At 51.6% G+C, this 21165-nt stretch overlaps 1 protein-coding gene across 2 annotated transcripts; it reads left to right on the forward strand.

Annotated features, from left to right (window-relative positions):
- Window positions 1-253: 253 nt before the first annotated feature.
- On the forward strand, window positions 254-19209 carry Ptpn6 (protein tyrosine phosphatase non-receptor type 6). Of its 2 annotated transcripts, none has more exons than XM_057780967.1 (16): window positions 254-560; window positions 7063-7185; window positions 7434-7628; window positions 11178-11367; window positions 11512-11628; window positions 11729-11842; window positions 11973-12069; window positions 12362-12441; window positions 12626-12775; window positions 14258-14389; window positions 14517-14671; window positions 17872-17939; window positions 18033-18184; window positions 18280-18371; window positions 18739-18881; window positions 19022-19209. In XM_057780967.1, exons 1-15 carry the CDS (start codon window positions 547-549, stop codon window positions 18851-18853), a joined length of 1794 nt encoding a protein of 597 aa, XP_057636950.1. In that variant the 5' UTR covers window positions 254-546; the 3' UTR covers window positions 18854-18881; window positions 19022-19209. The 2 variants fall into 2 exon arrangements, with proteins under 2 accessions (XP_057636950.1, XP_057636957.1); XM_057780974.1 differs by lacking the exon at window positions 254-560 and adding an exon at window positions 6856-6977.
- The last annotated feature ends 1956 nt before the right edge of the window (window positions 19210-21165 follow it).

The raw sequence follows: 21165 nt of genomic DNA on the forward strand, positions 1-21165 counted from the left end.
CCTTGGGGTGGCAGACTAAATGGGCCTCTTGGCATCCTGGGAGGTTTGTTCACAAAGGCGGTACCTCCTCCGAACAGTTGGCTTCAAGGCTTTTCTTTGAGCCCTCTTCTTTCCCGGGCCTGAGAGGTACCGTGCTGGGGGCGGTCCCTTGGCTAGGGTTACTTCCTGGTCTTTGCCCCTACCCGCCCTCCTGCTGCTCTGTCAGCCTGAGCTCCAGGTGGAACAGCAGGTGGCTCCTCCCCTTCCAAGAGAAGTAGGCCCTGGCAGGCCTGAAGCCTGCTGGCCTGCCTCGGGCCTCTGGGGAATTTGACTGTGGTGGGCGGTCGCGGGCCAGCCCCGCCCTACCTGTCCTTCCCTCGGAGACCTGCCATCCCGGGGCTTGTCCTCAAAGTGCCACAAGTCTGACAGACTGGAGAGAGGAGGAAGTGGGTGACAACCTGAATATTCTTCCTGAAGGTCTGGTCTGGATCCCTGGACAGCTGTGCCACTGGATTGGCCCCGCCCCCATCGCCCTTTTCCTGTGACTTCCCCCACTCCTCCAGGGAGATGCTGTCCCGCGGGTAAGTCCCCTGTGCCACCTGTGTCCTACAGACTCCTGTTAGTCTGGGCGGAGTATGCCACCATAAATAGTCTTGTCACCACCATCAGCCCCTGCCCTGGGTCAGCTTCCTGTCTTTGTCAACTCCTTCCCACAAGATTCAGGACCACCCCCTCCCAGGGTTCATTCATATTCCCCTGCCTCCCTTTTTCTTTCATCAGCCCCCCACCTCCAAATGTGTAACCTCTGGCCTGTGGTCCTCTGCTTCTGCCCCGTCTAGGACCTGTCCCCCCTGGGTAGCTCACTTCACCTCAGACATGATCGAGGCACATTTGAGAACGTTCTCCCACACCTAGGCAAACTTGGTTCTGTGTTTCCTTTCCCTGCTCCCCAAAGGGAGCAGACTTAAGTAGATAAATAATGAGTATTCATGGGGGTTGGGTACTGCTGAAGATGCTGCTGTATGGGGCAGATGTGGTCTCTGTTTAGAGAGCCATCTTCCAGGCTGAGGTGATAGAATGAATACCTAAGCCATAGCTAGGATTATTTCAGATGATTGACGGGTTAATGCCCAGGAAAAGAGCCAGGTGGTGGCGCATGCCTTTAATCCCAGCACTCGGGAGGCAGAGGCAGGCGGATATCTGTGAGTTCGAGGCCAGCCTGGTTTACAAGAGCTAGTTCCAGGACAGGAACCAAAAAGCTACGGAGAAACCCTGTCTCAAAAATCCAAAAAAAAAAAAAAAAAAAAAAAAACCAAAACCCCAAAACAACAACAACAACAACAAAAAAAAAAAAAAACGCCCAGGAAAAGAAACACAGAAAGGTGCTAGCAGGTAATGCATGCTGGAGACATTACTGAAGGCTGAAGGGAGGGGGGGCTTTCTGATAAGGTGGCATTTGAGTTAAGACCCAGTAATGAGATAGAGACAGCCATGTTGTGACCAGCAGAAATAGCAAGTGTGAAGCCAGAATAGGAAGTGTTCACTCCAGAGGGAGCCGTGGGCAGCTTAGACCTGGGTGGGATTTGGGTAGCTGGCGACTGTCATTGTTTGTACGGAGTCCCCACTGGTTTTTGCTTTTCCTGCTCCCGGGAGCTGCTCTGTTTGCACTCTTCCTCCCGTGTGTGAGGGCGGTACTGAGTCTTCCCAGAGGGCTTGGCACGGCATCTCCTGGTACAGAACCTTTGCTTGATTCCTCAGCCAAGAGCTCTGCTGCTGGGGTCCAGCCCCTTGAACACTTAGGCTCAGCTGCATTGATGGGATTACACTGAACAGCCCAAGTGGTGATGTCATGCACGCACCTCTGTGTCTTGGTCCATCTGCCTGTGGCAATTACCTGCTCTGTCATCTCCCAGCATGCTTTGCTGTGCAGTTATCTGCCTAGCCTGCTGTGGCAGTGCCCAGTGCCGTGCCAGACAACTCTCTGGCCACAGACAGCTTTATTTTTTTCACCTTCCCACTCTCACTCGAAGCTGGTGACTCTGAGCAAGTTACTTAAGGTGTCTTGAGTTTCTGTTTTTGTTTCTAAAATTCACATAGTAGCAAGTAAACAGTATTGTCATGAAAATTAACCATAATGCAGTTGTCTCAGCGGGTGTAGTGGTGTATGTCAACCTGGGGAGGCTGAGGCAAGAGGATTTTTGAGTTTAGGCTAGCCTGAACCACACAGTAAGATCCTGTTTAAATAAATAAATAATAAAAAGAAAGAATAGGTTACTGTCAGTGGTAGAATACTTACCAAACATAAAAACCTGAGTTTGATCTCTTTCGCAATAAGTAAATATGGGGCGGTGGTGGCGCCCGCCTTTATTCCCAGCACTCAGGAGGCAGAGGCAGGTGGACCTCTGTGAGTTCAAGGCTAGCCTGGTCTACTGAGTGAATTCCAGGACAGCCAGGACTGTTACACAGAGAAATCTTATCTCAAAAATGACAGAAAGAAAGAAAGAAAGAAAGAAAGAAAGAAAGAAAGAAAGAAAGAAAGAAAGAAAGAAAGACAGACTAAGGCTACCCACCCAGTGCGAACCTTCATCTGGCAATGGATGGAGATAGAGACAGAGACCCACACTGGAGCACCGGACTGAGCTCCCAAGGTCCAAATGAGGAGCAGAAGGAGGGAGAACATGAGCAAGGAAGTCAGGACTGCGAGGGGTGCACCCACCCACTGAGACAGTGGGGCTGATCTATTGGGAGCTCACCAAGGCCAGCTGGACTGGGACTGAATAAGCATGGGATAAAGCCGGACTCTCTGAACATGGCTGACAATGAAGGCTGATGAGAAGCCAAGGACAATGGCACTAGGTTTCTATCCTACTGCATGAACTGGCTTTGTGGGAGCCTAGCCTGTTTGGATGCTCACCTTCCTGGACCTGGATGGAGGGGGGAGGACCTTGGACTTGAGTGGGGGGAGGGGGAGAGGAGTGGGGAGAGGGGAAGAGGGGTGGGGAGGGGGAGAGGAGTGGGAGGAGGGGGGGGGAATGGGAGGCGGGGAGGAGGTGGAAATTTTTTTCAACAAAAAAAATAAATAAATATAAAAGAAAAAAAGAAAGAAAGAAAGAAAAATAAACAGAATAGAGTAGAATAAAAGTAATCACCACACAGAGAAACCCTGTCTCGAACCCCCCCCCCCAAAAAAATCACCTGCCAGTCTCCATTGAGGGATTGGTTCCAGGGAGACCAGAAGATATCGAGCTGTACAGACGTATTTGCATTTAACCTATAATGTACTAATGCATATTTTAAATCCTCTCCAAGTATTTACCTAACACAATGTAAATACTATGCAAATCATTATACTGTATTATTGAGGAAATTACGGCAAGGGAAAAAGGTCTGTGCAGCTGGCTGACTCCACAGATGCAAAATTGGAAGACAGAAAACATTGTCAAATATTAAAGCTGATGACATAAAACTATACCACTTAGGCAAGAATGACCTCCCCAAGGCTGGCATGTGCCGTCACAGTTGGCCTTTTGTCCCAGGCTTCAGCCTCCTGAATACTGGGGTTTTAGGCGTGAGCCACCACACCTGGTTGCTTTATTAGCCTTTTAGGTCGGAATTTAGGAAATCTTGTTAAGCTTATTCATTAGGTGGGAAGATCGAGGCCCAGAGACGTCCGGTAACTATGTAAGATAACATTGTATCTTGTCTTCGGTACCCAGGACCTGTCTCTTGCATCGCCTTGATCTTGTCTTCTTTCATACCCTGCTTCCCAGAGGAATTTCTTTCTCTTCTAGATAGCAGGCACTTACTTGCGTCTAGGACTGTCAGCCTCCTTGAGCCTGTTTAAAATCCCTACATCCTAGGTGGTCAAGGGCTCAAATGGGATGATTGTGTATGTTGTCCTAATGTTCTTCTAACTCCAGGGCCCTGTGCCTTGCTTCTTAGGGGATTGCCATTATTTTCCTGCCAGAGAATAGCAGGTGTGGTCCGTCTTATTTGAGTGTCTCATTTTCTGGCTTGACACTCTTTAGATACACTTAAAGGGTCAGGAGTATTAGGTGTCTTCTAAGTTCCTTTGCATAAGTGAGCTTAACCCTGGAAGGAAGAATCCTAGGTCTGGTGCAGTCAGTGTGGTGTTAAGCAGGTACCTGGAACTTCCTGTGTCCCTGTCGTGTTGGGGGTGTGCCCCCAGTGAGGTATGTATATGGATGGACACATGATGGGGGGCCTGTGAGTTGTGCTTCTTTATGAGATATGCTTGGATATGGCTGTGTGAGTCCTTACTCATCTGCCCGCAGGGGAAGACCAGGAAGCCTCCATGTAACCTTGACTGTGTAAGTGTATTCATGGGTCTTCTCACTGGATACTTCCCTGGGCTCTGAAGGTTGGGATGGGAACAACCAGGATGCTTGTGAATCCCCGTGCTGGAACCAGCTTTGCACGTGGTTTTCCTGACCCTTGGGGTGAGCTGAGTCCATGGGGATACTTGATATCCCCAAGAATGATAAAAGACTTGTCATAGAGGGTATTTTTTGTTTGTTTTTTGTTTTTTAAAACAGGGTCTTGCTATGTAGCCCTGGCTGGCCTGGAACTAACTCTCTATGAAGCTCAGGCTGGCTTCAAACTTGCCTCTGTCTTCCAAGTACTGGAATTCCAGGTGTGTGTCACTGAACCTAGCATGACTGTGAAACCCAGGACTTCCTACATGCTAAGCCAGCGCTTCACCCAGAGCCACACTCTAGCCCTTGCTGGTTTTCATATTCTTTTATTTTTTTCTATTTTTGATACATACCATATATACTATAAATAAATAAATTAGTACAGCTAACTTTCCACTTATTCATGATTTTGGTGAACTACACCTCAAGTATCATACAGTTTTGAAAAAAGTGTAATGGAATCAGATGTGGTGGTGATGCTTATACTCCCAGCTACTAGAGAGGCTGAGGCAGGGGGATTGCAAGTTCAAAAGAATACAGAATGAGTTCCAGATTAGCCTGGGAAACTTAGTGATTGATACCCTGTCTCAAAATAAAAAATAAAAAGAGAGCTGGGGTGTAGCTCAGTGATAGGGCATTTGGCTAGCACGTTTAAGGTCCTAGGTTCAATCCCTAGGACTGCAGAAATATAAAAGGAATCAAATAAGAAAAAGAAATGGGGTGGAGGATTTGCCTCAGTGATACTTGCCGCCTGCAGAGTGAAGGGACTGGGTTCGTTCTATCTGTCTGTCTGTTTGTCTGTCTACCTACCTTTCTACCTACCTACCTACCTATCTATCCATCTATCTGAAACAGGGTCTCACTATATAGCACTGACTGTCCTGGAAATCATTATGTAAGCCAGGCTGACCTCAAATAGAGATCTGCCTACCTCTGCCTCCCAAGTGCCAAGATTTTTTTTTTTTTTTTTTTTTGGTTTTTCGAGACAGGGTTTCTCTGTGGTTTTGGAGCCTGTCCTGGAACTAGCTCTTGTAGACCAGGCTGGTCTCGAACTCACAGAGATCCGCCTGCCTCTGCCTCCCAAGTGCCGGGATTAAAGGCGTGTGCCACCACGCATGGCTAGGGCTTGGGTTCTAATTCCATCATGGCAAAAATACCAAAACTAACCAATCAAAACACCACAAACAAATACGCCCCAAAGGCTATAAAGGACTCTGTCTCAGCTCTGCTTTCTGCAGCTTGTGTTCCTCCTGAAGGGAGACTTCAATAGGAGCTTTTGTTTTGTTTTATTTTGTTTTGTTTTTTAGTTTTTCTCTGTGTAGCTTTGGAGCCTGTCCTGAAATTTGCTAGATAGCCCAGGCTGGCCTTGAACTCATAGAGATCCTCCTGCCTTTGCCTAAGTGCTGGTACTAAAGGTGTGCAACGCCACCGCCCAGCCACCAATAGAAATTTCTTGGATCTTCTGCTTAGCAACTTGTTTTTCTTCTGACCCTGACTTGGTAGTGTTTGTTTGTTTTTGTGTTTACACTGGGGATTACATGCACAAGGCATCATAAGTCTTTGGTCTGAGAGCTCCTAAAGGTTACTCTCTCTGTGAGCGTCTGCCACGTTGGGACCTTGGCCAACACCCTAGCCTCCAGGACACACACACACGTGCTCACGTGCACACACGTGAGTGCCCGAGCAGAGTCAGGGTATAGGAAAGAGGCCTGTAAACAGCCCTTACCAGTAGAAAAGGCCTGCACTTGACAGTGCCGCGTGAGGTCATTTCTGTGGGGCGCTCTGCTGTGATAGTGTCTCTTTTGGACAAGGGGTCTGTTGACTACTGTTCTTTGGGTCCTGAGGGCTGGCAGGCAGTATTTAAAAATCATTGGCTTTGAAACTAAACTACTTAGGTCTGAAGCCTGCAATTTACTAAGTGAAAAGCCTGGGGGCAATTCCTCAAACTTCTTAGCCTCAGTTTCCTTGTCTGTAAAGTGGGTATAAAGATGGTGACTGCGTGATGAGGTGTGGTGAGGTGTAACTCACGGGAGGAATGTAAATAGCATTGTAGCAATGAGTCTGGCATGTGGCAACACTCCACTAAATGACGGTGTCACTGCACACCGTCGTTATTAGATTGTGCCAAAGAATGCTGTGGAGAAACGGGGACAATGAGCCGATGGCCAGGAGAATTCGCATGTGTGAATCTTGGCCTGGAGGGGCCCGAGGGGCGCACGCGCGTACCCTTCTCTCTGGAGTCGCGACTGTTCAGTGCCATATACTTCTGTGCCTTTGATGGCAGACTGTGGCAAGTGGGCCCTCCCCCACCCTGCCACCCTTCTGCTTCTCTTCCCTTGCTCTGAAAAGAGAAGTACAAGTGAGTTCCCCCAAGGGGTCGGCCGCGCCCCTTCCTGTCTCCGCCCTACTGGCTGTCCCAGGCCAGTGGAGTAGTAGCCTGGTAGCAGGACAGCAGGTTGGGGTTGTAGGAGCTTGGGCTCGGAGAGTTTTCCCACCTGCCCAGGCAGGCTGTTCCCTTCACGTTCTCTGCAGCTATTTCAGCAAGAGCCCCAGAATGGTGAGGTAAGACCTGGGACCCATGGGAGGCAGGCAGGAAGGATGGTCTGGCCCTCAGGGGATGTTACCTCACCACCTTGTGCACCTTCAGGTGGTTTCATCGGGACCTCAGTGGACCTGATGCAGAGACCCTGCTCAAGGGCCGGGGAGTCCCTGGGAGCTTCCTGGCTCGGCCCAGTCGCAAGAACCAGGGTGATTTCTCCCTCTCAGTCAGGTGGGTGGCCCTCCCTGCGATTTGGCAGCTCAATGTGTGTGCATTCTTCGGTTCCCTGTGCTGCATTGCCTCCTCATGTTGTATTGCTCCCCCTGTGTCTCTGCCTGTAGCCCCAGTTTGTCCCCAGAACTGGATGTGTCCACCCCATTCCTGTGTGCCTTTGCATTCCAGCCCCTCAGCCTGTCTGTCTCCCAGCCCATCCCACTTCTGCTCCTGTACCTGGGGCCTCACTTCCTGGTACCCTGCAGGGTGGATGACCAGGTGACCCATATTCGGATCCAGAACTCGGGGGACTTCTATGACCTGTACGGAGGGGAAAAGTTTGCGACGTTGACAGAACTGGTGGAGTATTACACACAGCAGCAGGGCATCCTCCAGGACCGGGACGGCACCATCATCCACCTCAAGTACCCACTGAACTGCTCGGACCCCACCAGCGAGAGGTGAGGGGCATTGCAGGCTGGCCCTGGCCCTTGAGAGAAGTGTGGAGGAGGTGAGCACCCAGCCCAGGTGGCCTGCTCACTCACAGACTGTGCCTCATCCCCACTCTCCCACCTGTGTTCCAGCTCAGTGCTCTGAGACTCTTTCCTACAATTCACCCATCTCGGTGCCCCGAGGCAGCAAGAGAAGGTCTCCCCTTGCTTTGCTGCAGGGTTCATGCTGCCTAGCAACCTAGTCCTGAGAGCGACAGTGAGGCCACTTCTTGTGGCTGGTGTTTCCCATCATGTTGGCTCTATTGCTAGAAAGCTCTTCCTTCTATGGAACTCTGTTGCCTTTCCCCAGCTCTCCACAGTCTGAGCCTCTGAGGTCCCCATGTTAGTAAGGCCTTAGAGATCCACTTTATTGGGATGCTCAGGGCTTTATCTCAGCAACACAGCGAGGATGGAGTTGCAGAGTTTGGATGAAGCAAGGTCATTGACGTGGTCACAGGTCTAGAAGGGTAGAAGGTCCAGGCTCAGCTGGCTCCAGGAAACACTTCGGACATCCCCACCAGTGCTGCAAAGACATGGCCCCCGTAACCGGGATGGCTATTCTCATGCGGTCTCCCCAGAGTTTGTACCAAGAGAAGGCACACAGATAGATACCCTCATTACACCGTGGCTCATCTTAGCCGGGCAGCATAGTGACTAACAGCTCCCATTAAAGTAAAGGGCAATGGAATAACACTAGGGGCTTCTCCTGGACTTCTGGGGCCATGCCAACTTGTTTTTGTTCTGCATTTGCGTATTTACTGTTGAAATGATTCTGAACCTTGACCCCCCCCCTCCTGCTGGGGCCTGAACCCAGGACCTTGTGCATGCTGAGTGCGTGCTTTGCCACTGAGCTACTTCCCAGCGGTTTTTAGTCTTTTTTGAGATTCGTGCCTACACATTAGCTCAATATTTTTGTTGAAGTCACTGATGAAAACTTAGAGTCAGCGGATCAGAGCTTGCCTAGCGTGCATTAAGCCCTGGGTTTGATTCCGTGCACTGCATAAGCCCAGTGCTGTGGCAGTCCCAGGCGGAGGCAGGAAACCAGTTCAAGTTCATCGAAGCTGGTCTACACTTCCTTGAAGACTTTCCCATGTGGTGGCAGACAGAAAGGGAGGCACGCCTCATGCTATCTGTTCTTCTCCCTCTGACCTGCAACTCTTAGGGTGGGTTGGCCTCTCAGATTCGCTTTTACCTCCTTGTCTTCCCTTGTTGCTGTCCCAAGCCAGGAGCTGCTCTCCTAGAGGAGGCCGGCTATGGAGGTATAGCAGAATCACAGCTGGTATGTTCACTAGGATAGGGGAGGAAGTGGGAGCTAAAAGGGTGTCAGGGGAGCAGGATGGGACAGAGTGGAGAAAGATGGGGTGCAGGGAAGCATGCTGCACCACTAGGGGGGTAGCAGATGACTCCAAGAGACACTTTGGATGGGCAACAAGAAAGCTGAGTTTCATTCCTAACCTTGGGGTAAGTGGCAGCCAGGGGCCTATATTCCTTGTGTCCTTACCCTGCCTCTTCAGGGAAATTTGCATTTGTCCCCTCAATGGTGAACTCTCTGCCTGTGGTCACTTCACATTTGCATGGAGACTTCCTCATACTGTCCCTGAGGGAAGGAGCTGAACCCCTCACTTTGCTTGGGGGCCCTGACTTGTCCCTGAGGTAGGCATGGGTAGGGGTAGAAGCCTCTGACAGGCGCTAGGCTATGGTGTCCCCCTGGCAGAGTTGAGAAGGGTCAGGAGGACTAAGCCCCACTCTCCTTCCCCCTCCATCTCTGCGGTTGGAAAATGCTCCCCCCTCCTCTGTCCCTGAGCTGAGGAAACCCTCACAACCTCACTTCTCACTCTCTCCCCAGAAGGAGTTTTGTGTTTTTTCCATCACGTGGTTTCCTGTGAGGCTAGGCATTGTGGGGCTACAGTTTCCTCCTGGGAAGGGGTGCTTCACGGAAAGGCCCTTAGTTCTGCTTTTTGCCTTGGAGCCCCTTTGGACCCCTGCTGCCCCTTCAGTCACACCATCCTGGGCTCCCTGGAACCCTGAAACCACTCTCCTCAATGGAGTGTTGGGGCCCCCACATTCCTGAGGAATTTTCCATCGGTCCTTCCTGACATCAGTTTCTTCTGCCGCCCACTGCCATCTGTGGTTTGGGTCCTTCTACATTTTACTGTCCCTCCTTCAATCCAGTCCAAGTCTGTGCTTCATGGGGACCCCTCTTTTTGTCCCTCCAAATATTCTAGGTATTGCTTGCCCGTTTGTTGTAAACAGAAGAGGCTCTAGGTTTTTGTTAGGACCCCCCTCCTTCATTGCTCCCTCCCTCCCTTTTCCCTCTCTCCTTTCTCCCTTTATTTTGGTGCTGGGGAATGAACCCAGGGTCTTACATGTCCCACTGAGCTATCACCTCAGTCTCCATGGTTTGAACTCCGTGGAACCTTTTCTTTTATTAGTTGAGGACCTAGGCCCAGTGTGCAAGTGCTTAGCCTCTGTTTTCTGGGAAAATGGCAACCTCTCAGCTTTTGTTTTGTTTCTTTGTTTTAAACGATGTTTGTTAGATTTGTACATGTAGAGGTCAGAGGACAACCTGTCGGAGTTGGTTATCTCCCTCTGTCATGTGGGTCCTGGGGATCGAACTTGGGTTGTGGGGCCTGATGGCAAGCATTTTTACCCTCGGCCGTCTCACGCGGAGCCCTTTTCTCCCTTCCTTCCTTTCAACTCACTCTGTAGGCCAGGCTGGCCTCGAACTCACAGAGATCCGCCTGTCTCTGCTCCTAAGTGCTGGGATTAAAGGAGTGCACCACCACTGCTAGCCTCTGCTCTTTTTTTCTTTTTTGAGGCAGAATCTTACTCTGTAGCTCAGGCTGTCTTGGAACTCACCATGTAGACCAGGCTACCCTCAAACTTACAGTTATCTCCTTGTCTCTGTCAGCCCAGGGCTAGAATTACAGGTGTGTGTCACTATGCCTGGCAGTTTGTTTTGCTTTTGAGACAGGGTCTTACTCTGTAGCTCAAGCTGGCCTGGCACTTACCATGTAGAGCAGGCTGGCCTCACTGAGGTAGTCCAGCCTACTGAATGCTGGGATTATAAATGTGAGCTACAGCTACACAGAAAAACCCTATCTTGAGAGAAAAACCAAACAAAATAAAAGTGAGTCATCATAACCCAGCTATTTATTTATAGAAGCAGGTGGGTCTTTTTGTTAGTTTGTTTTTGATACAGGGTTTCTCTGTGTAGCCCTGGCGGTCCTGGAACTCACTCTGTAGACCAGGCTGGCCTCAGAGACCCACCTGCTTCTGCCTGAGTGCTGGGTTTAAAGGTGTGTGCCACTACGAGGACCATGCTGGCCTCCAGTTCATTCTGTTCTCACATCTCCTGAGGAGCTGGGATTCTAGCTCCAAGCCTGGCTCGTTCCTCTCAGCATTTTTGTGAGACAGTAATGGATCTCAATGTTGCGGTGGATTTGAAGCTCATAGCTCAGATCTGGCAGGTGTCAGTGTCCACTCGGGCCTGGTCACCAATCTTTTTAATGTACCTAGGTGGTACCATGGCCACATGTCTGGAGGGCAGGCAGAGACACTGCTGCAGGCCAAGGGCGAGCCCTGGACATTTCTTGTGCGTGAGAGTCTCAGCCAGCCTGGTGATTTCGTGCTGTCCGTGCTCAATGACCAGCCCAAAGCTGGCCCTGGCTCCCCACTCAAGGTCACTCACATCAAGGTTATGTGTGAGGTAAGTCAGCTGGGCTATAGGGAAGGCCTCATGCCAGAACTTCATCCAGAGCTGTTGGGAGGGTCTTCTGGGGTTGGATTTAAGACTGGGGGTGCCAAGACGGGGTCTCAGTCCTGAGGGGTAGCCCTACTTGGTGTCCTTCAGGGTGGACGCTATACTGTGGGTGGCTCAGAGACCTTTGACAGCCTCACAGACCTGGTGGAGCATTTCAGGAAGACGGGCATTGAGGAGGCCTCAGGTGCCTTTGTCTACCTGCGGCAGGTGAGGAGCCAGCCTGCTGCCTCTTCCCTTCCCCTGAGCTGATGGAGATGTGGGCTTCTAAGGTCTCTCAGTCTCTGATTCCTGCTTTTCCTCTCCCCAGCCTTACTACGCCACTCGGGTAAATGCGGCCGACATCGAGAACCGGGTCTTGGAACTGAACAAAAAGCAGGAGTCCGAGGACACAGCCAAGGCTGGCTTCTGGGAGGAGTTTGAGGTGGGTACTGGGGACAGTGGGGCTGGGATAGATGAGGCCACCTTGCCTTCTTTATGTGCCTGTGACATGGCTCTGACCTCTCCACCCGTGCATGTGCCTGGGGCGGGGGCTTAGTTCTCTCACCTTTCAGAGTCTGCAAAAGCAGGAGGTAAAAAACTTGCACCAGCGCCTGGAAGGGCAGCGGCCTGAGAACAAGAGCAAGAACCGCTACAAGAACATTCTTCCCTGTGAGCTCCGCCCCTCTGCCCCTCACTGCTCCCCACCACCACAGACTCCACCTCCCCCCTGCCCAGGAGAGCTCTCCTACTCCAGGAAGCCTCTTTGCTTTCCATGAGCCTCCCCATAGCTACCAGGCACCCTCCTGCTCCCGAAGCCTTTGCCCCCACCCCAGACACGTTTGCCCCTATCCGCTGCCTTGTCCTCTGTGAGTCTATGGTTTTGGAGACAAGAGCATCTGTTAGCTTGGGAAGGGTCTGCCCCTGGGTATGGCCCAAGCTGTTTCTTTTCTACCCATGCCAGTTGACCACAGCCGAGTGATCCTGCAGGGACGTGACAGTAAGATCCCTGGGTCCGACTACATCAACGCCAACTATGTCAAGGTGAGTTGGGCGAGCCTCGTGGGAACAGACACTGGTCTCTGAGAGCTCCCTGTGGCTTGGGGTCCATGGGTACAGTGCCTCTGGGAAAAGCTGGAGCTGGTGTCTTGGGTAGGGTTGATGGTGCTATGGGCACATCTATGCCCACTTACAGTCCTGGGATGGGTCTCTCTGTGTTTACATCTAGAACCAACTGCTAGGTCCAGACGAGAACGCTAAGACCTACATTGCCAGCCAGGGCTGTCTGGAGGCTACAGTCAATGACTTCTGGCAGATGACCTGGCAGGAGAACACCCGAATCATCGTCATGACCACCCGTGAGGTGGAGAAAGGCCGGGTAGGGCAGAGCACCACCCTCTTGTCCCTCACATTTTCTTCCTCAGTCCTTGTTCACCACCATACACAAGGAAGATCAGGGGCTGGTGAGAAGGCTCAGAGGCTTAAATGTGTTTGCCACCAAGCCTAACTCCGTGAGTTCAATCCCTGGGACCCACATGGTAGAAGGAGAGAACTGACTTCTGCAAGTTATCTTCTGACTGCCGCATGCATGCTATAGCACATGTATGCTCATACATGTACACTCACAGGGAGATCTAGTTTTATGGGTGTACATACATATACATACCTCAGTGGCAAATGCCCAGTGCCTGTTGGGAAACTGAGACCTGAGATACAGTCTCCTCTATACACTGTGACTCCTGGACACCCAGCCCTCCTCAGCTCCAGATGCCCCGTGTGATGATATAGCCTAGTGGCAGAGCGCATGCCCAGTCCTGGAACCCTGGGTTTGACCCTCAGTACCTCAGAAGCACATGGCATCCAGCTGCTCACTCTGAAAACCCTTCTGTGGCTCCCAGTTGCTTCTGGGATGGAAAGCTGTCCCTGCAAGACTGGTGGCTTCCCTCCGAAATGCACATCACCTCTTGTGAAGGCACTAGCTCAGTTTTTGCCAGGAAATGGCTCCCTGAACCGCCATGCCTCACAGACTCCGGTTTGGAGTGCTCCGTTCCTACTTACTCTGTGAGGCTCTTCTGCATTGTCCCCTTAGTCCTGTGGGAGAATTGGCCCCTTCCCTAGCCCTGCTCCTGAGACATGCTCTGTATACCCGTGTCCCCTGTCTATGTATCACCCTGTGTCCTAGGACATGGACAGTGTCTGGCTTCGTCTTCCGGGGTTTGTAGCGCTAGGGATGAAACTTCTGGCTTTGTATGTGCTAAGCGCACACACTCTCACTAAACTGCATTCACTGTCTCCGTTTTTCTTGAGTTTGAACCACAGCTCAGTTGCTACAGCTTCAGTGGTCACTGAATGGATTGTAAGATTAGATGGTTGATAGTTCCTATCTTGTAGTGGTTAGCCTGAAGCCAGGCCCCAGGTCTGATTTTGAGCGGGCTCATCCCTCTTTTAACAGACGTCCAGGGCAGGGATGGGGAGAAGGCTCAACTGTTGAGCATTTGGCATGAAAGCGTGAGGACTGGATTTGGGTCCTCAGAAGCTCTTGTACATTCCGGGTGGGCAGAGAAGCTTACTTACAGTTTCAGCTTTGGCAGGAGGATGTAGGGGATCCCCAGGGCAAGTTGGCTAGCAAGGTTTGCCATATTGGTGAGCTCTGGGTTTGATTGAGACACCCTGCCTCAGTGAATGAGGTGGAAGAGTGATGGACGATGATTTCCATCCTCATTCTTATGCCTCCACATGCATCCCCCATGTATGTACCTATACACGTGTGCCAAAAAAAAAAAAAAAAATTCATTATGCCTGGGGCCTAGAAGGCCCCAGAGCTTTGCCTCTGTGCCTTACCCCTCCCCCTCTCTTTCAGAACAAATGTGTTCCATACTGGCCAGAGGTGGGCACTCAGCGAGTCTACGGACTCTACTCTGTGACCAACTGTGCAGAGCACGATACAGCAGAATACAAACTTCGCACTTTACAGATCTCTCCGCTGGACAATGTGAGTGTCCCCAGCCCCTGCACACTCCAGGGGCCTCGCCTTCTGTTTGTTCTGTAGTCGGGGTGGGTGGGTGGGACTAGGAAATTGTGTGGACGCAGCAGGCACTGACTCTGTGTCCTTGGCCTAGGGGGACTTGGTTCGGGAGATATGGCACTACCAGTACCTGAGCTGGCCTGACCATGGGGTTCCCAGTGAGCCCGGGGGTGTCCTCAGCTTCCTGGACCAGATCAACCAGCGACAGGAACGTTTGCCTCATGCAGGGCCTATCATTGTGCATTGCAGGTGAGAGGCATAACGTGAAGGTAGTGTTTACAAAGCAGCAGCGGGGGCTACAGAGATGGCTCAGAGGACCTGGTTTGACTCCTAGCACCTATAGTGATGTATAACCTTCTCTAACTTCAGTCCCAGGGGATTCGACACCCTTTTCTAACCTACAAGGGCACTGCATGCACATGGTATACAGACATACATTCAGGCAGAACACCTGCACACGTAAAATTGAAACAGCAGCTGGCAGGTGAGCAGTGCTGCTAGCAACATGGTTAGGGACTTACTGTATGCCTTCCCGGACCCCAGCTTCCTCTGGGCCCTCACTACTCCAGGCCTGTGGTGGACCTGCTTTTGGGTCCTTGGGTTTCACCTCTCACTGCTCATTGCTGGGCATGGTGGCGTATACCTATAGTCTAGCATTTGGGCACTGAGACAGGAGGATCATGAGTTCTAGGCCATATAACTAAGACCTTCTCTCTTTCCTTCGTTCCTTTCTTCCCTCCCTCCCTCCCTCTCTCCCTCCCTCCCTCCTTCCTTACTTCTTTGACAGGACTTCTCTGTGTAATAGCCCTGGCTGTCCTGGAACTCACTTTGTAGGCCAGGCTGGCCTTGAACTCACAGAGATCCACCTGTCTCTGCCTCCCAAGTGCCGGAATTAAAGGCATGCACCACTACACTGGGTATAAGGTCTTTCTTTAAAAAAAAAATTTTCACTGTGTATGTGTGTATGTCTGTGTGTGTGTGTCTACGTATATGTGTGTATCTGTGTATCTGTGTGTGTACCACTGATGGCTTCTTCTTTTTTTTTTTCTAGACAGGGTTTCTCTGTAGCTTTGGAGCCTGTCCTGGAACTAGCTCTTGTAGACCAGGCTGGCCTTGAACTCGCAGAGATCCACCTGCCTCTGCCTCCCAAGTGCCGGAATTAAAGGCGTGCGCCACCACGGCCCAGCCATTGATGGCTTCTTTTGTATGACCTGAGGAAACAGGAACCAGTTTTGCCCCCCCCTTCTCTGTCCCTGTAACCCAGGCCTGTGGAAGCTTCTAGACTTCCTCCTTCCCTTACTAACAGCTGCCTTGCAACTGGGCTGGGAGTACCCCCCATGCTGTCTTGGGGTCAAGCTCTGCACGCTACTATCTTGGGGACAGCTCATCCCCAAGAACTACCTCTCTGCCTCCCCTCCCCCATTCACGTACTTCTTGAAATCCCCATAGCCTTTATTTAGAAATTACAGGAAGGAAGTGGTATGGGGGGGTTATTTTTGACAATCTGGGTTTGAAATTAGACAGCTCGACTTATGGTAGCAGCCTCACGGACTGGGCTGTAGGCAGGTCTGGGGTCTGCATCATCTGTCTGCTCAGGTGGGTGGAGGGAGGGCACAAGGGGGGCGGGGAAGGGAGGCATACTACTGGACTTTCTCCATACTTGAGTCTTGGGCCAGTCCTTACCTTTTTGCCATGTTGAAGAAAAGAGAAATGAAGTTCCACAGAGAGAAAGTTCCACCTCTCTGTCTGTCTGTCTCTGTATGTGCTGGGGATGGGACCCTAGGGCTTTAAGCATATTAAAAACATGCTTTACCACCAAGGCACACCCTAAGCAAAATGTAACTCTGTGTGTGTGTGTGGTGTGTGCATGCATGTGGACATGTCTGTGGAGGTCAGAGGCCCTAGTGTTTTTATGGCTCTCTACTATGCACACACACATACACCCACGTGTGCGTGCGCGCACACACACATATACATGTGTCTGTGTATGTGTGTCTCATACTATGTGGCTCAGTGGTCTGGAACTTGCTAGGTAGACCAGGCTGGCCTCAGATTCACAGAGTTCCACTTTTTTTTTTTGCCTCCTGAGTATTGGGATTAATACTCCAGGCTCTCCCTCTTATTTTTTGAGAAAGGGTCTCTCCGTGAACCTGGAGCTCATCACTTCAGTTAGGTTGGCTGGCCAATGAGCTAACCTAGCCTCCTGGCCACTGTGCCGGCCCTTTTGTGCTTTTGTGTGCACTGGGGATCTGATATCAGGTTCTTTGTTTGTTTGAGACAGGGTTTCTCTGTAGTTTTAGACCCTGTCCTGGAACTAGCTCTGGTAGACCAGGTTAGCCTCAAACTCACAGAGATCTACCTGCCTCTGCCTCCTGAGTACTGAGATTAAGGGTGTGTGCCACCACCGCCTGACCTGATATTAGGTTCTTTTTTTTTGTTTGTTTGTTTTTTTTTTTTTTTTTTTTTTTTGTTTTTCGAGACAGGGTTTCTCTGTAGCTTTGGTGCCTGTCCTGGAACTAGCTCTTGTAGACCAGGCTGGTCTCGAACTCACAGAGATCCGCCTGCCTCTGCCTCCCAAGTGCTGGGATTAAAGGCGTGCGCCACCACCGCCCGGCGTGTGTGTTTTTCTATATAGACCAGGCTGGCCTCTTGAGTACAGGGATTAAAATCATGTGCCACCATGCCTAGCTCCAAGTGTGACTCTTTTATTTATTTTTTGGCTTTTTGAGACAGGATTTCACTGTGTTGTACAGCCCTGGCTGTCCTGGATCTCACTCTGTAGACCAGGTTAGCTTCAAACTCAGAGAGATCCAATTGTCTCTGCCCCCCGAGTGCTGGGATTAAAGGCCACTACTGCCTGGCTCCAAATATAACTCTTTCATTTCTTTTCCTTTTGACTTTTTGAGACAGGGTTTCTCTGTATAGCCTTGACTGTTCCAGAACTAGCTCTGTAGACCAGGTTGGCCTTGAACTCATAGAGATCTGCCTGCTTCTGCTTCCCCGAGTGCTGGGATTAAAGGTGTGCACTACCACCCGCCCACTCCAAATGTAACTCTTGAAGGCTGGAATGGGGGGAGCCCAGGTACCTGAGGAGCAGGTAGGACGATGGCAGGGTGTGGCATTCTGTTTCTCCAAGGAATGAGGATAGCCATCATTTGGGAGGAGTGAGGAGTGGGAGCAGGAAGTGGGGAACAAATGCTGGGAAGGAGGGAAATGGTATCTATACCCCTAAACAGGCACCTGCTTGTCCATCCTGTGACTGGGGCAGAAGGATGGGTGCAGAGGTGGGCATAAACCCACTTTGCTGGCGTAATGACCTGGACACATTACTAACCCTTGTGGCTGGTGCTGTAGGTTCTTCATGCCTTGCCAAGTGTTGGGGTTAACCCTTGGACTCCCCATTTCCTAGTAAGGGCTGGGCCTTTGATAGTGGTCCTTTCTCTCTGCAGCGCTGGCATCGGCCGAACAGGCACGATCATCGTTATTGACATGCTCATGGAGAGCATCTCCACCAAGGGTGAGGACCCCTGGGCCGTGCGGGTAGGTGTGGGAGAGACAAGCCGTCCCTTGGCCTTGCCCACCCTGAAGTTCTACGGCCACCCTTGTCCAGGACTAGACTGTGACATTGACATTCAGAAGACCATCCAGATGGTACGGGCACAGCGCTCGGGCATGGTGCAGACGGAGGCGCAGTACAAGTTCATTTACGTGGCCATTGCCCAGTTCATTGAAACAACCAAGAAGAAGCTGGAGATCATACAAGTGTGTCCAGAGTGGGGCTGATGGGTGGGAGGGGAGAGTGGGCATCACCCAGTCCTGCTGGTACCACCATCCTCCTACCACACCTTTGCCCACAGTCCCGGAAGGGTCAGGAGTCGGAGTATGGGAATATCACCTACCCTCCCGCTATGAGGAGTGCCCATGCCAAGGCCTCCCGTACCTCCTCCAAGTGAGTGATCCTGCTTGTCCTCCCAGCATCTCCCCCTTCTCCTGCCCAGTCTTAACTGTCCTTTCTGGAGTGGACTAGTGTGGAGGTTGGGGAGACTCTGATTCAAGGTCAACCTTCTCCCTACTACCTCGGTTCTTCAGTTTTTTCTGAAGCGCCCACTGTGACTATGGGTGGGCCTGTGCTGAGGACCAGCTGTGGACTCCTGTGAGTGCAGTCATTGTCGCCGGGAGCTTTGGGTCTAGTGTATGGACAGTGAGCAGGCTCTCTGGCTTTCCTGGCTTCACTAAGTGACAGTGAGTTGTGGAGGGGCCGCTAGTAGGGGATCTGCGCAGTGTCCAAATGCCTTCTCCCCCTCCCCCATGCCCAGACACAAGGAGGAGGTGTATGAGAACGTGCATAGCAAGAACAAGAAGGAAGAGAAAGTGAAGAAACAGCGGTCAGCAGACAAGGAGAAGAGCAAAGGTTCCCTCAAGAGGAAGTGAACTGGGCACTCATCTGCAGGTGGCCATGGTGAGGCCCCTTCTCCCCCTGTCCCCGTTTCCCTGGCTCCAGTTCTGACATGCAAGGGTGGCTACAATCTCACTCTCCCCTGCCAGGGTGTCCCCAGGCCCCAGATACCCTCTGACCCACTTCCTCTCTTTTATCTGCAGCATCAGCCTCAATCCCTGCAGAGGTCTCCACTGGACAGATCAAGACCCGTGGCCCACCCCAGACCCTGGGACCACCCCCATCATTTTGTAATTTAAATGGCTATGATCCTCTGAACCTGTATATAACCCAGCAAGCCCCCAGGCGAAGCCAGATTTCTATTCTTGTAAATAAAGCCCCTGGACCTCTGTGTGTTGCCTCTAACCTTGTGTGCCCCATGTATCTGGAGGCTCTGGGCAAGCTGGGACTGGGTTACCATGTGTGACTGTAAAAGTTCAATCTTCTGGGTTAGATAGACCCAGTTCTGGATGCTGCTTCACACAGATAGATGCCCGTGGCCCTCCTAGGGCTTAGATTGTTCTGTGTTCTCCCTCTCTCATGCCGGGATGACACCTAGGTCTCCTGTGTGCTTAGCAAGTGCTCCAGCCTTCTTACAGCAGAGGGTGATCTGTGATCCGGACTCATCTGCCCTCCTTGGCTTGGTAGTGAAGATATTGCCATAGCGAGTGCCAATAACAGTGGCCACTACTACATTACACACTGGCAATGGGCCTGGGCCCTATTTAAGGGGCTATAGAATGAATTAATACTAGATATATTAGTTTTTTAAATTTTTTTTTTAAATTTTATTTATTTTGTCATACGGGACAAAGCTCGGAGCATCCCACATGCCTGGTAGTGAGCAGCTCTCTCACTGAGCTATCTGTACCCCTGGCTCTCGCCTGGGGACCTTTATTATCCTTATTTTACAGTGCAGAAGTCTGAGAAAGTGAGGCCCAGGGAGCAAGTTCCCTTGCTCAAGGTTCCAGGACTCCTGGCCTCCAGAGTCCATGTCCTCATCACCTGAGAGACTCAGCAGGGCCCACCCCAGATTTGCCACACAGCCTGCTGTTGATTGCTAGAGCCAACAGCTAGGAAGATTTTCAGGGGGACTGATTTAGCGTAACCTCTCCCTATCTGCAATCCCCAAAGCACACGGGGACATCCCATTGCTGAGGCCCTCATCGTCCTGGATACTGAAGATCATTTTATAATTTTTGTACCCTTCCTTTTCTTTTGTCTAGAGTTGGGTTCTTTATACATAACTGGAATCTCCTTGGGTGTGCCAGTCATACCTTGGGAAGAGCTGGCTCCCACCAGGCGAAGGATAGCTTATTGGCCTGAATAGCCCCTGTGTTCTGGGTTCTAGGGCCGTGCTGGGGGCAGTTGAAGGTGACAAGTGAACTTATCCTACTGGGGCTCGGGAGATGTCTGGGAAACCAAGCCAGAATTAGGCCACAAAAATAATTACAACGGAAAAGTATGGAGAACAAAGGAGGGGGAAGCCACGGCTCTGGGATTGAGCAACGTGATAGCTCCCTGGAGCTAGGTGGCCCTCCAGGGGGTGCATGGGTGGGGCCATCACCTGTGCGCCGCAGGGCCCCTCTCCCAGCAACACCGAACCACACAGAAGAAAGGCAGGTCTTGTTCCTAACTTCTCGGGACTTCCTCGAGGGCCAGCGGAGAAGAGGGCTCTGAGGAGAGGTGGGTTGCAAGCACCATCTCTTGGGGTGTAGCGAATGTAGGGCAAGAACAGGTCCCCGCTTTCCTTCCTAGGTGGGGGCTGGGGCCTTTAGGTCGTCGGGACAGACACTCCAACATCAGGGGGAAAGCAAAGCTGCGGAGGCTTTGTGCAGAGGCTAGGGGATCCACAGGTTTGGTGGGGCTTCCGTCCTTCCCAGTTCTCAAGGAGTTCTCCAACTCTGGCTTAGCACTGGAGAGGGACACAGACCAATGCCTGCCTAGCTGACCCCACACTGACCTCAGAGAGGATCCTCGGACTCGGCCTGAGGGCGCGGTTGGCGGCCTCAGAGGAGAGGGCTTTTGGCTTGGGGAAGGAGCCGCTGGAAGGGTTTCCAAAGATGGCCTCTCCCCTTATTTCTTTAGAAACAGGGAAAGACTAGGCAGAAGAAAGGCCGCCAGAAAGGGCGGGAGGCCTGGCAGGGTGGCCAGGCCTGAAGAGGAGGTGCCCAGGGCTGGTGCTGGGAGGGAAGGAGTTAAGGCGGAGAGGGGGGCAGCCTATGGCAGGAGGACACACCTGTGCGCAGGGCAGCAGGCGGGCGGGGCCCAGGTGAGGCGCCAGTGGTGCCCGGCAGGTGAAGAAGGA

This window comes from Chionomys nivalis, chromosome 1 (genome assembly GCF_950005125.1).
Source record: "Chionomys nivalis chromosome 1, mChiNiv1.1, whole genome shotgun sequence".
Taxonomy (NCBI): Eukaryota; Metazoa; Chordata; class Mammalia; order Rodentia; family Cricetidae; genus Chionomys; species Chionomys nivalis.